The following is a 15,631-nucleotide window of genomic DNA, read 5'->3' on the forward strand; positions in this document are numbered from 1 at the left end:
AGAAATCTCAGATGAGTTTGCTTTAATGCATATGTTTGTTTTTATTCTATGTTGATATATATATATATATATATATATATATATATATATATATATATATATATATATATATATATATATATATATATATATATATATATATATACATTTTTACACAATTTTTTCTACAATTCTACAAGTCAGGCCAACACAGCTACACACGCTCCTCCTCCATCCTAATCTGTTCAAAGCCTCCCTCTTTACACCCTAACAGGAAGTTTCTATTTCCCTTAAAGTCTTCTTTATGACACCCTTCCACCCCAACCGTAGACGACCTTCTTTCCGTTTGGCCCTAGGCTGTTGGCCGAAAAGAACAATCTGCGGCAATCTGTCATCCCTCATCCGCAGAACGTACCCGAGTCATCTCAACCTTTCTCTTATTATAGCCCTAGAAAGCGGGATGGAACCACACTTTTCGTACAGCCTACTGTTCGAAATAGGGTCAGTTAGCCGGGTACCCAGAAAAATCCTTAGGTAATTTTTCGGGAAAACATCTTGCAAATCTTCATCCATTTACCAGAGCCATCGGTAGCCAATTTCTCTGGAAAACATCTAGCAAATCTTCATCTGTTTTTCGGAGCGCCCCTGCTTCAGAGTCATACTTGACCCCTGTCTTCACTGTAGCTTCCAATATTCTAATCTTGGTTTGCAGGCTTATTTTCTGATTCTTCCAATTTTTATTTTACTGTAAAAAGATACCCTGAGCCTTGGCTATTCTACTTTTAACATCTTCATTGCTCCCGCCGTCCTTACTAATAATACTACCAAGGTAAGTGAAGCTGTCCACCTGATAAATTTTTTCGTTACACAGCGTCTTCTTTACACCTTCACTTGTTCATAGCCTTATCGACTTCATCTTATTAATATTAACTTTCAAGCCTATTCTAGCCCCCTGAGCTTGCAAAACTCCTAAAAATTAATTTAATACAAATCATCAGCATAATCTAAGCCGAGGAAATTTTGTCCTCAAAATTGGATTCCTTGTTCTTCCATTGCCTTTCCTTTGGTCCTTAAGACAAAAACCATTAAAATGATCCATAGAAAGGAGGATAGAGCACAACCTTGCTTAACTCGTGATTTAATGCGAAGCCAGCGGCTAACCTCATTTCCTACCTTAACCGCAACAGTGTTATTCGCGCACATAGCACTAGCCACTTTCATGTATTTTTTTGGAATACCATATAAGGATAAGACTTTTGCTAAAGGTCTTCTATCAACAGAATCGAACGGCTTGCTCATAATCTATAAAATTGAGCACCAAAGGTGTTTGATAACTCAGGCACTTCTCAATTATTAACCTAAGAGTGGAAATTTGGTCGACAGAACATCCACCCTTTCTAAAACCGCCCTATTCTTCTCTTACCACTTTGTCTACATCGTCTTTCAGTCTAAAATATATCATATTACTAAGTAATTTGCTACCTATAGAGACCAGGCTAATGCCTCAATAATTTCCACACTCACTCTTATCACCTTTCTTATACAGTGTTTTAATTTGAGTTTTCCTAAAATCGCTAGGTACTGCCCCCTTTTCAAAAATCATATTCATAATCTTCAGTAACTTATTTCTAACCTCAGAGCCACCATAGTTAAGTAACTCGTTTACCACACTATGAGCACCTACGGCTTTACTATTTTTTTAATATTTTAAGCACTGTCACCAGTTCTTCCTCAAAAAATCAAATTTTCCTTTGCCTCCAAGGTATAACAAACTTTTTCGTTTTCAACTTTAATATTGTTTCCTGCAACTCTATCTCACCATAGCACATTCTCAAAATGTTCTGCCTGTCTCTCCTTAACTCTTATCACTAATTGTGGCCCTGTTTCTATCTTTAACTGGGATAAGTCTGGATTGACTACTCCCTCTCAATTTATTAACTTGCCAGTACAATATTTTAGAATTATGCCGTCTAGTTGCATGCTCCAAATCATCGACAATTTTACCCTTGGCCTCCACCACTCTTCCTTAGCTCATATTTTAATGCTTTCTTCACTTTCTTTACATTTCTTCTTTTTTCATATGATTTATCACTCGGGCAATTTTATACAAGCCTTTTCTCATCCTTTATCAAATATAAAACTTTTCATCAATTTTTTTTAGCTGCGTTCCTAACTTTCTTCCCTAAAACACCATCAGCAACTTCAAAAATTATTTTCCTAAAATTATCCCATCCATATTCTACATTGTCAAATTTTAAACTCTCCCATGTAGTACTAAACTGCTGCTGGAAAGTTTCTCTCAAATTCTCATCCTGGGGTCTGCCAACATCATAACTTCTCGAGAGGTAGCCATCCTTCCGAAATTTCAGCTTTAAATTAACCCTAGACGCTATTTGATTGTGATCTTTACTTTTAACATCAATAACAGCACTCTTATATACCCTAGTATCTTGTATTGCGGAAAGTAATATCTTAGTTATAATTATAATATATAGTAACAAATATTATGTTTATATTAATGTGTTGACCGTTTTTAGTTACAAGAAGAGAAGATTCGTGCTATAGAAGAGAAGGTGGAGCTTTCAGATCAAAAAATAGCCCAATTTTCTAAGCTTCCGGACATTGAAGAAGAATTGAAGCAGCGAATGGAGGCATTGAATCAAGCCCAAGAGCGGCAAGGGAGTGCAGAGGATAGAATACAAAGGCTTGAATCTCAGCTAGATGAAAAAACTCAGGAAATGATGAGGCTTCAGCAAAGGTACGTTGCTATTTTCACTTCTCTTGATTTGTTTGAAAAATAAGGTATTAATAAATAATATAGATAATTAATACACTATACAGATGAAATAATACTATAGATAAATAATACAGTGGTTATTTTGATTTTTAATTCGTCACTTTAATTTATTTTACTATTTTTTTGTGAAACAAAAAAAGAATATTTAATGTGTTGAAAAATCGATCAAGTAAAATTTTGTACTTGATACATTAGTGCTAGGGGGACCAAGCTTCGCTCGATGAAAAGAAAACATTTTTTTTTAATTTCTTTCGCAAAATAGCCTTAATTTCACTTTGTTCGGCCAACCTTTTTGCATATTTTATATTGAAAATTTATTTTGTACTATAGATTTTAGATTATATACTATATATACTATAGATTTTCCAGTGTGAAAATGTGAAAAAAGGATATAGATAGGTCAGGAATTGGGAAAAATTCATTTATGAACTTAATTTTCGACGCTTTTTTTTTTTAAAATTGTCACACTACCATATCTGGCGTGAAGAAGCGGTCTGGATAGACCACAACAAAATTCGGCGTGACGTCACGAATCTTTGAAATAGTTATAACAAACTTGCTCAAGTTAAGTGCCTATGCTAAATATATTAAGAAGCATATTAAAATTTAATTTATCGGTATAAATGTCACGAATCCTTGCAAGCTTCATGTTTCATTTGAACGAAGTCACAAATCCTTGGAATAGTTATAATAAACATCGCTTAAAATTAGTGTTTGTGCTAAATATTTTAAAATGCACATTACAATTTAATTTGATTCTCGATAGCATATTCTAATCTGTCGATATAAATGTCACAAATCTTTGTTACGTCGTTCATTTTTCATATGAACGACGCCAAAAATCCTTGGAAAACTTATAATGAACTTTGCTTAAGATGAGTGCGTGTGCAAAATATTTTAAAAAGCCCATTACAATTTAATTTTATTGTCCATAGTGTATTTTAATTTGTTGGTATGAATGTCACAAATCCTTGAATATTTTTCTTTGTTGATTTCATTTTTTTCATATGAACGATGTCACAAATCCTTGCAGTAGTTATAATAAACTTCACTTAAGATAATTATCTGTGCGAAATTTTTAAAGTAGCACATTACAATTTAATTTCATACCAAAAGGCCGAGCTTTGTTCCCTGAGAAGAAAGAATGTTTTTAAAATTTCTTCCGCAAAACAACTTTAGTTTCATTTGTTCTACAAAGTTATATTTTATAAATTTAAAGTTTGCGAATTCATATTCTGTTTTACAAATTGATTTTATTAATTTATATTTTATAAGTCAGTATAAACATAAATTTTCATGTTTATACCAAAAATTATTATACACTCACGACAATCAAATTAAATTATAACATGCTTTATTAAAATATTTAGTCCGAAAAAATCATCCTCAGGGAAATTTATTCGAAACATTTGTGAATTGGAAGCAGCTACAAGCGGAAAGCCTGAAATTGTACGCAGCAAGAATTACTTTTTTTGGGGGGGGGCTGATGTAGAGTTAATTCTACATCAAATTAAGAATTTGAATCAATGTAGATCAATAGAATACAATTTATAATGGATTGTTTAGAATCGATAAATACCGATGCAGATTTGATAAAAAAAAGATTCTATATCAAATGCAGAATTCGAGTCACAGTAGATCAATAGAGTCAAATGTAGAATTAAAGATATAAAATCGATAAATGCAGATGCAGATTTGATAAAGAATGGTTCCTCATCAAATTTGAAATTCGAATCAATGTGGATCAGCAGAATTAACTGTGGAATTGATGATGCAGGATTGATAAATTTAGATGTAGATTTCATGAAAAATGACTCTACATCAAATGTAGAGTTTGAATCAGTGTAGATCATTAGAATGAAAAGTAGAATTGATAATATAGAATTGATGTAGAATGTATCTCAACCTTTGTTGGTACACAGGCGTAATTTAGCTCAATACGTGTTTGAATTTCATCTCTCCTGAACGTTCACCATGGCTGCCGCTTCATGTTTTCGCTCCCCAAGTTTTGTGAATCAGTCCAAATTTGGCAAATACGCAAAATTACGTTCTATTTCTTATTCTATTAGACTTATATATTTTATATTATAAATATATCGTATTAGTATATCATATTGTATTTTGTATTATTGTACTATACATTCTTATAACATTTGAGGCTTAATTTTGTATTATACATACTTATAATATTTTAGGCTTAGAATGAATGAAGAGCATAATTCCCGTTTATCTTCAACTGTTGATAAACTATTGTCCGAATCAAATGAAAGACTACAAGTTCACTTAAAAGAGAGGATGCAGTCCCTTGAAGAGAAAAATGCCCTTTCTCAAGAGTTGGAGAGGTCGAAAAAGACGTTGGAGGTAGCTGTCAAGGAAAAGGTTTGTAAACTAAGTTAGGGATTGTTTGTTTTGTGTATATATTCATTCGGAATGCCCAGAAAAACCAGAAAAAGGGTAAGATAGTTTACCTCTTGTAAAGGGGAGGTAGGCTTGATTAGAAAGTGGAAGGGAGTTGGAGGGGCCGAAGAATACACAGGAGATAGCCGTGAAGGAAAAGGTTTGTAAATCGCGGTACGGATTGTTTGTAGTGTGTGTGTATTCATTTAGAATGGTCGGAGAACCCGAAAAAGGGTGGGATTGCTTCACCTCTGGCAAAGGGGATGTAGGTATGTTTAGAAACTGAAAGGGAGTTAGAGAGGCTGAAGAAGACACAGGAGATAGCCGTGAAGGAAAAGGTTTGTAAATCGCGGTATGGATTGTTTGTAGTGTGTGTGTGTGTATTCATTTAGAATGGTCGGAGAATCCGAAAAAGGGTGGGATTGCTTCACCTCTGGCAAAGGGGATGTAGGTATGTTTAGAAACTGAAAGGGAGTTAGAGAGGCTGAAGAAGACACAGGAGATAGCCGTGAAGGAAAAGGTTTGTAAATCGCGGAACGGATTGTTTGTAGTGTGTGTGTGTATTCATTTAGAATGGTCGGAGAGCCCGAAAAAAGGGGGAATTGCTTCACCTCTGGCAAAGGGGAGTTAGGCATGTTTAGAACGTGAAAGGAAGTTGGAGAGGCTGAAGAAGACGCAGGAGATAGCCGTAAAGGAAAAGGTTTGCAAATCACCGTATGGATTGTTTGTATTGTGTGTGTATTCATTTAGAATGTCCGGATAACCCGAAAAAATGGTGGAATTGCTTCACCTCTGGCAAAGGGGATGTAGGTATGTTTAGAAACTGAAAGGGAGTTAGAGAGGCTGAAGAAGACACAGGAGATAGCCGTAAAGGAAAAGGTTTGCAAATCACGGTATGGATTGTTTGTATTGTGTGTGTATTCATCTAGAATGTCCGGATAACCCGAAAAAATGGTGGAATTGCTTCACCTCTGGCAAAGGGGAGATATTTTTGTTGAGAAAGAGAAAGGGAATTGGACATAGCCACGAAAGAGAAGGTTAGTATGTAAATTAGGGTAAAGGAATATTTACGTTGTGTATATATTTATTTGAGGAGACCAACGCAAAACTTTTAGAAAGGAGAGATTGTTCATATCAGGTAAATAGGAATTCGGTTAGTTCAAAAAGGGAAAGGGAATGGGAGAGGTTGAAGAAGACGAGGAGATAGCCGTGAAGGAAAAGGTTTGTAAATCACATTACGGATTGTTTGTATTGTGTGTGTATTAATTGGGGTTGACCAATGCAGAACCTTTGAAAGGTTGAGATTGTACATATAAGATGAAAGAGAGTTAGGTTTCTTGAGAAAGTGAAAAGAGGCTGGGGAGCTTGAAGAAGATGTAGAAGGTTAGCATGTAAACTAGGTTACGAATTATTGGTGTTGCGTATTCATTTATCGGAGATGCAGAGCATTGAAAAAGTGTGGTGGGTTTACCTCCGGGAAAGAGAAGGAAGGTTTAAGAGGAGTTTTAGAGAAGGCTTTAGAAAAGAAGATTTGAGTACCTTTAAAAGGATTGGAAGATCTTTGCCTCGGATATATATATATATATATATATATATATATATATATATATATATATATATATATATATATATATATATATATATATATATATATATATATATATATATATATATCAGAGGTCAATATCAGGAGGTAAAGTCATATCAGAATTTTTTTTTTAAATAAAAATATTTATTGAAACAACTTGAATATTGCACACAAGACTTGATAATAAATGTTAACATTTTCAATTGCTTTGCAATCAATTAGAAAAAAATATAATCATATAAGGACAAAAGAAAAAGAAAAAAACGGCAAAAATTCTTGAAAGGTACAGCTGAATAATATCATGGAGAATTGGTTAGCTCCTGTTCCTTCCCTCTATTTAGAACAATGCAACTATGAATCGCAAAAAAAAAAAAAATATCCCAGATTAATATTTTTGTTTTAATTTTTAAGGAGGAACTGTTTAAAGAGTTGAATAAAATCCGTTTGGATTCAGATGGTTTACGTCGTCAGATGCTTCAACAGGAAATAGCTTTCAATGTACAGCAAACAGAAGCGCTGACTAGGTGAGAAAGTTTTTCTTTTTTGTGTTTAATGTTTGCTTGCTAGTCTTGTTACAGACTCCATTGAGTTCCAACTTAGCAGCATTTTGACTTCCAACTTAGCACTGTGTGTTGTTTTACTTCTGTCCTTTTTGTTTGTTTTTCAATTAATTGCTGTCTTGATTTTACGGTATTACTTAAAGCTGCTCTATTTTGAATAGTGTTTGAGGTGTCTTGTGTCAGCCTGTTGATTTTGATTCAAGTAGACTAGTCTATGTGTTGAGTTGCTCAGCATTGACTTATGCAGCCTGGATTGCCCGCTTACCTAGGTGTAATTTACTTTCTCTCCTTGACCTTAAGAACTAATTGAGTTGTAATTTTTGGGGTTGATGTTTTGGTGATGTTTGTAATTTTACTAATTTTTTGGTCATTTTTGCTGACTGGTTTTATTCAATTAATCATTCCCATAATACCCAATTGTTTCATACTTTATATCCAGAAAAGACTCAAGAATGTATTACGACTTGTAATTGCTCTTACGAATAATTTGTGTAAAGCTTAAAATAAATGTTTAACAAAAAAGGCATGTCATCTTGATTTTTGGCATTTAAACGGCGTTTAATAAAGCTAATTGTGGTATCTAATTAATTTTTTTTTGTTAGTTATTTAGTTCACATCATTTTAAGGTTAATTACGGATTTTAGCTATAAAATAAGATTGACTAACTGTTTGACTACCCCCCCCCCCAAATCTGCAAAGAGTATTTCAATAGACCACCTTTTTAAGGAGTATTTTAATGAAGTTATCTACCACAAGCACTTTAAATGCATCTTGACTTGTTCGGTTAGGTTTTTTAGTCATTTCTCGATGACCTATGACTTTTCTGTTCAGGAAGAGTATTATGCGACTCATGGCATGTAAAGCACGTGGGAAAAGCTAAAAATAACTTTCTTATATGTTGAAAAATAACCCATCTTATGCCAAGGAGTACAGAATACTGAAAAGTAACCTACATACAGAAGGAAGGATTCTCTAAGATCGTTCAACACATTTATCAGTTTGCGTTTTCATCAATAATGTTGATTTAGTTTGAAATTACTTTCTTTCAAACGTAAGGAAGTTTTTCCGTTAAATTTTTCATCTGTCAAAGATCACTAACGTGCCTGGTCCCCTTACTGAGGAATAATTTTTTTTTTTTAATTTTAAGTAATCAGATTAACGACGCTTCTTGACTACTAAGATCCCTGTTTCAGCCCTGGAGTGTATAGCTACAGCAAGGTTCGATCCCTGGATTCATATTTAAATCTATAAGATAAGTTGTTTATTAAAAAAAATTATTCTCATAAGCCGCGAGGCGCCAAATTTGAATTTGAAACACAATACGAAAAACAACAAGAAAACTAAACCTATAAATGGATGTCACTTTTATTTACTAACGACTTGTGCAAAGAGTATGGGTAAATTGTTAGAGTGGGAACTGGTGCTAGGGTTGGCAAAACTATCAACACCATCTAGCGTATGGGTGGCCCATGACATTTTTTCTGTCAGGAATTGAGATCAGATGTTTGTGGCTATCTTAAATTTACCAATTCTACTTATTAAATTAATAATTCATAATATTGCACTGAAAAAACTATCAAGTGTTACCAAATACTAGATGGTGTTGATAATTTTTTTTTTGTCGAAACTAGTGCCGGATCCAACTGATAAGCTACCCATAAATATCTGCATAAGTTGGGTTTAAATGTGTTATGCTCCTAAATTTATCGACTCCCTCATTAGTTTTGAGCATCTGGGTTCATTAATACGCAACTAATTAGGTTTCAAAGACAAGGTAACTGATGGAATCTTCTTTTGGCAGAAGTCTGTCTCCTCAGCCCATCGACGATTTTGGAGGGCAGCTTGGATTTGAGACTCGCTCGCTTCCTCGCTTTCAAAAGACAAGGAACTTGGCAGAACAGACTGTGGTTAAAGCAAGATCTGAAGATGATGATGAGTGGCAGCAGACTGACCTAGTTGACGGAGAGGAGGATGTTGTTTACCATGGTGGTGCTGATGTGGAAATGATGTCCCCAACGGCTCCGGCTGACGCACAAACTTTGGCAATGATGTTGCAAGAACAACTAGATGCTATAAACAATGAAATTAGGTATTTCTTATGTCTTGCATCGCTAAAAATAACCATCAGTTTTCTTGCTTTAGGCCTGCAGACCTGTGAACTGGTTTGAACAAAATGGGTATCTCGAAATTTGTTCAGATATTTTTTGGAGAAAAAGGCGTGGCAGGGGGCCCTTCGATGGGGGAATTTAAGGACAGAAGTCAAAAATTTAAAATATGACTAACCACAACTCTTGTTTGTTTGTTTTTATTAACTAAGCCCCTTTTGAAATTACTAGAAACTTTTTTTTGTCACCTGGGATTGAATCTGAATGCCTACAATAGTGAACAGAGTTGCTTCGACTAGGCTAGCAAAAGGTAATAGAGTATATTATCTTAAAGTACGTAATTCAAAATCTATTCAACTCAATAAAATTTTATCTCTGACAATTTTTTTTAGTTAATTCTAGTCTTTTTTGACCTTTGAAGAGCATTTGTTTAGCTTATTTTAATGCAAAAGAATAAGGTGTATATCCTTAATATGAATACTATGCTTTAGTAAGATTCATATCCTTAAAACATCTAATGGGAGGATTTTCAAAAAATATTTTACGGGTAAAACATAGGCTACTCTTTTTTTGTAGATTTTGAATGTTTAATATCCTACACATATGAACATTTGAAAGGATCCCTTGCTTTGACTGCCCCTCGAAGTGAGATATGCGCCCCTACAAGTAATTTCTTCAATCTACCACCATAGGCAAAATCAACATTCAAAAAGATTTTCTCCTAGTCTGATGCTTAGTTCTTAGTATATTTGCTCATAAAACTTTTTGTCGGGTAAACCGTACCAGTTATATAGTTAGAAGAAAAGATATTTGGACCCTTACGCCTCTCTTGAAATCTCAGGATTTTTCCCAGTTTCCTTTGATGTCTCATGTTTTTTTTTTTTTTTTTTTTTTTGTTAAAACTGTGAGGCATTTTTGACCACCTCTGAATGTACAATTGCTTCCAAATCCTCTGTTACGAGCGAATGTACTTCCTGACGTACAATTACTTCTAAATTTTATTTTTATTTAATTGAGTACATCTAGAGCTTATACAATTCTAATAAGGGGGTTAATTCCAGATTTTCCTCTCACTCAATTAGACTATCTGTCTTGGCTTTTCTACAATTGTCCGAAATTGGTGAATGTCGACATTTATTGTTGAATGTCCAAAATACTTTTTTTTCTCCTTTGCATTAGTTAGCGTTGCCAGTCAACTTTTTCAGTTTAATGCTCAGTTTGATGATGACAGGCTAGGTTCGACTAGGTTGGGTTAGGTTAGCATAGCTTAAGCTTTTGACCAATTTCTGATATAACTAAATTTAACCTAACATAATCTAACTCGCAAAGCTAATTGAATCCAAGTAGAGAAAAAGGCATTTCGGACATTCATTGGTGAATGTCGACATTTAACCAGATTTCAGAAATTCGCGGTAACATATCGAAAATATGTATTTTTAATGAAAATACCCAAAAAAGTATTTTTCAAAATCTATGGGAGGGCAAAAAATCTAAAACTGGTAAATTTTTCCTGACTCCCCCCCAATCTTTGACCACTCTCAAATGTACAATTACTTCCAAATTTTATCGGTATATATGGGTATGGGTATATATATGGGTATTATATGCATTTTCAATAACAGTGCATTATTAAAACGTCAAAATTCCCTTCTCTTATATACGATACTCACCTTGTTTAAATAGATTAATATAAACGGGTGATTGGGCACAGCAAAAAGTATAAACAAACAAAACTTGATAGCGGAGCGGTAAATAAATTTGGCTGTGGTCGTGATAACTTAGGTTCAAAGCGTATGAAGACAGATTTCTGTCTTAGAGAACACTAAACAGTTGAAAATGATATTTTGTTTTAATACGTTTTCAGAACGGCTTAAAAAGCTGAAAAAAAAGTTTCTCGAAAATCTGTGAATAGAAGTGAAAACGAGGGGCGCATAACAGATATCATAACTTGATCTTTTTAACTTGTTTTGCTCAACTCACCAACTTTTTTTCATTTAAGAATCTCTTCATTTGAAATATGCCTCTCTCTTGAATGTTTCCGTCCCTCTCCCGATCAGCCTGCACGTGATTGAAGAGTACGATAATTTAAGTAGCCTCTGTAATATGGTAAGAAAATTGAGAAATGAAGATGATAATCTTGTAATATATTCATTTTTGCTCATAGTCTGTATGTATGTTTACCCATTCTATATTTAAGCCTTCCTTTTCTTTTTATATTCTCATTATATTATGGTTAATTAATATTTATTTCCAAGACTAATTCAAGAAGAAAAACAGAATACAGAAGCGAGAGCAGAAGAGCTGGAGTCTCGTGTCGGAAGCATGGATCATATTGCTGTTAATGAAAGAAGGTTGCCTCCTGCTCCACCTGGCACATCTGCAACTGTACCTAATCAACAGGTATTTTTCTCATTATCTCTGTTTCGTTAATTCTTGTGCTCTCTTGGTAGCGCGCCACTTTTTCTAACTTGTTACAACAAGAGCTAAGAGCTCATACGGCACTTGTGACGAGGTCGGAAGAGCCAAGAGCTCATATGGCATGAGCTCTAGCAAAATTCTAAGAATCAATAGATTGATTTAAAAGGAAATCAGAGGCGTAATGCCGGTCGATATTTAAAATAAGAGCTCTGAGACACGAGGTCCTTCAAAATATCAAAATTCATTAAGATCTGATGACCCACTCGTAAGTTAAAAATACCTCATTTTTTCTAAATTTTCCTCTCCTTTCAACCCCCCCCCCCCAGATGGTCGAACCGGGGAAAACAAACTCTCTCAAGTCAATTTGTGTAGGTCCCTGACACGCCTATCAATTTCCATCGTCCTAGCACATCCAGAAGCACCAAACTCGCCCAAGAACTGAACCCCCCCAAACTCCCTCAAAGAGAGGGGATCCAGTCCGTTACGTCAATCACGTATCTACGACATTTACTTAATTCTACCTACCAAGTTTCATCCCGATCTCTCCACTCTAAGCGTTTTCCAAAATTTTTGGTTTCCCCATTCAACTCCCCCCAATGTCATCACATCTGGTCGGGATTTAAAGTAAGAGCTCTGAGACATGAGTTCTTTCTAAATATCAAATTTAATTACGATCTGGTCACCCGTTCTTAAGTTAAAAATACCTCAATTTTTCTAATTTTTCCGAATTAATGCCCCCCAACTTTCCCAAAGAGAGCGGATCCGTTCCAATTATGTTAATCTCGTATCTAGAACTTGTGCTTATTCTTCCCATCAAGTTTCATCCCGATCTCTCCACTCTAAGTGTTTTCCAAGATTTTAGGTTTCCAAGGTTTCTTTTTCCCCCGTCCAACCTCCTATGTCCCCGGATCCGATTCAAAATGAAAATGGAGCATCTGAGAAGACCTTTCTATATATCAAGTTTCATTAAAATCCGATCACCCATTTGTAAGATAAAGACACCTCAATTTTCACGAAAAATTAAGCAAAGAGAAAACGAGTGTTAATTTCGACAAAGCAGTGAACAAAAAATAAAATGTAAAACTTCACTTTAACTAAAAAAAATAAACATACTCCGAATATTTCGGCCTCACGTCCGGGAGCCTTTCTCAAAGAAAAAAATAAATAAATACAAACGACAAAAGATATTTAAGACATATTTAAGATTTTTTTTTCAAGACAGGACAAAAAAAAAAAAAAAAAAAAAAAACACGACCACTAAAACGCAACGAAAAAAATATATATATAAACACTCAAATAAATAAGAACAACTCACATTATAAACAAAAATCCCAGCACTGATGGTTATAAATTTAGAACAAAACCAAAGCAAACGTTTATAGACGTTACCAAAAGACTTGCTATGACACGTTTGCATTATGCGTTTCGTAGTGCTGTTTGTTAAAGAAGGCTCGCTCCTACCACACCTAGTACAACGGCATCAGTGCCTAATCAACAGTTTTTTGTTGGTTTTCTCAGCTTTCATTAATTCGTAGGATTTTTCGGTAAAATGTCAATTTTTACTGACAAGTTACCAAAAGACTTGTTATAACACGTTTACATTACACGTGTCGTAGTTCTGTTAGTTAAAGAAGGCTCGTTCCTACTATACCTAATATAACAGCATCAGTGCCTCACAGGGAATATTTGATTATCAATCACCGTCAACAAAGTTCAAGGGCAATCATTAGAAAAATGCGGTATAGATCTGAATACGGATTGTTTTTCCCATGGACAATCATATGTTGCATGTTCAAGAGTCGGTAAACCTGACAATCTATTACACAACTACAATGGCGCGTAACGACTTGCGCGCGCGGGGGGGGGCTTGGAGGTTGTGTGAAGCGCCCCTACCAACTAGGTGTTGGTGTGGCGCGAAGCGCCACGCCAACAGCTAGTACCTAATATAACAGCATCAGTGCCTAATCAACAGTTTTCTGTTGGTTTTCTCTGCTTTCATTGATTCCTAGGCTCTTTCGGTAACATTTCACTTTTGACTGACACGTTACCAAAAGACTTGTTATGCATTGCTGTTAGTTAAAGAAGGCTCGCTCCTGCTACACCTAGTGTAATAGCATCAGTGCCTAATCAACAGTTTTTTGTTGGTTTTCTCCGCTTTTATTAATTCCTAGGCATTTTCGGTAACGTGTCAATTTTTACTGACACGTTACCAAAAGACTTGTTATGACACGTTTGCATTACATGGCGCGTAGTGCTGTTTGTTAAAGAAGGCTCGCTCCTACTACACCTAATACAACAGCATCAGTGCCTAATCAACAGTTTTTTGTTGGTTTTCTGTGCTTTGATTGATTCCTAGGCTCTTTCGGTAACGTGTCACTTTTTACTGAAACGTCCCTGAAGTATGTGTTTTGAGAAGTTTCATATTACTGTTAATGAAAGAAGGTCCTATCTGAACCAGTGCCTGTACTAGAGTAGAGAGGGGGCTAGAAATCGAGCGGTTAAATTATGCCCCCTTATTTTTGAAATCTTTAGGGAAAAGCTTCTCCTACAAGCGAATATTTAAAAAAATGCATATACCGCTGCACAGCGGCTCCCTGCGGCTCAAAATCCATAAAACTTAGTGATAAGTATTCCTTTGTTTCATCAATTCACAAAAAAGAAAAATCAATTAAATAAATATAGCCACTAGTACAAGGCCAAATGACGTGTGCGCACTGGCTCAAATAATTAATTAGTTTAAAAATCAACAAGATAAAAATTTCTAAACCATGATATTCAGAAGAAACCGCTCTTACTCAGCATCTCCATTATGGACAAATTTTTTGGACTGTGATTTAAATGAAAAAAACTGATTCAGAGCCTCCAATGATTACCGAGGGGCTGTTCCAGATGGCTACACCCAGAACAAGGGTGTACTCACTATATTTATCTTTTCATATACTAACTCTCGGTTATATTTTATGTATTGTTTTTTAGTTTCTAAGTAACAACCTATTAAAACATCGCTTGTGGCCAGAAATGTTTTGAGTGTTGTTGATTTTTTTAACTGCGACTTTATACTCGTAGTACAGAGTAATAGGACTTTGCCTTTTTTAGTTTTCACGGTCAGTAACTAATATGCAGTAATTGTGCACGTTTGCTTTTTTCTATAAAAAAAAAGTCCGTCATTTTTTTTTTTTTTTTTTGTCACTAAATTGTCAAGATGGAAGTGAATTTTTAGCTGGAATATTTTTTATTCATGGAATACTTTTTAAGCTTGATAAACGTTCAACGGAATTTAAGACTCTACTAAAAATGATCTGGATTCTTTTCCAGGAATATTTCTAGATCAGTCTTCCTGCTTCAATCTAAAAATAAGTCTTAATCGCATCTCAGATATGATCAAAGTATGCTATTGTAGATAGGATATGTAGATTTCTAGTTCAATCTTTCCGCTTTAGTCTAAAAATAAGTCTAAATCACATGTCAAATATGATCAATGTATACTACTGTAGATAGGAAAGCTGTCTGAACAGGCTAACTAGTCTATTTATATCAACCCAAATTTAGTATTTGGTGGGTCTTAAGTGTAGCAAAAGTAGCTTTAAACACTTCTTAGTGGCTAAGGTTAGTGGTTAAGTGGTACACATTCGATCGGTATTTGCTTTGACATACCAAACACAATGAAAACGGAATCTGATTGTTTAGATTGGTTAAGTGGAAGCTTACACCATCGTATAGATCTTTAAAGATTAGGGAAAAAAATATTATCAATTCAGTTTTTAATGAAAAAGACCTCCTTGGGCAG

At 34.7% G+C, this 15,631-nt stretch overlaps 1 protein-coding gene across 2 annotated transcripts in view; it reads left to right on the forward strand.

The window, feature by feature from the left end:
- Window positions 1-15,631, forward strand: part of LOC136031363 (liprin-alpha-3-like) — a 147,690-nt gene that overhangs the window by 76,749 nt on the left and 55,310 nt on the right. For both annotated transcript variants that reach the window (XM_065710864.1, XM_065710866.1), the window contains exons 7-11: window positions 2,517-2,737; window positions 4,972-5,155; window positions 7,173-7,285; window positions 9,123-9,410; window positions 11,682-11,826. In XM_065710864.1, coding sequence (XP_065566936.1) covers window positions 2,517-2,737; window positions 4,972-5,155; window positions 7,173-7,285; window positions 9,123-9,410; window positions 11,682-11,826 — 951 coding nt within the window. The remainder of the gene's footprint in view (window positions 1-2,516; window positions 2,738-4,971; window positions 5,156-7,172; window positions 7,286-9,122; window positions 9,411-11,681; window positions 11,827-15,631) is intronic.

This window comes from Artemia franciscana, chromosome 9 (genome assembly GCF_032884065.1).
Source record: "Artemia franciscana chromosome 9, ASM3288406v1, whole genome shotgun sequence".
NCBI lineage: Eukaryota > Metazoa > Arthropoda > Branchiopoda > Anostraca > Artemiidae > Artemia > Artemia franciscana.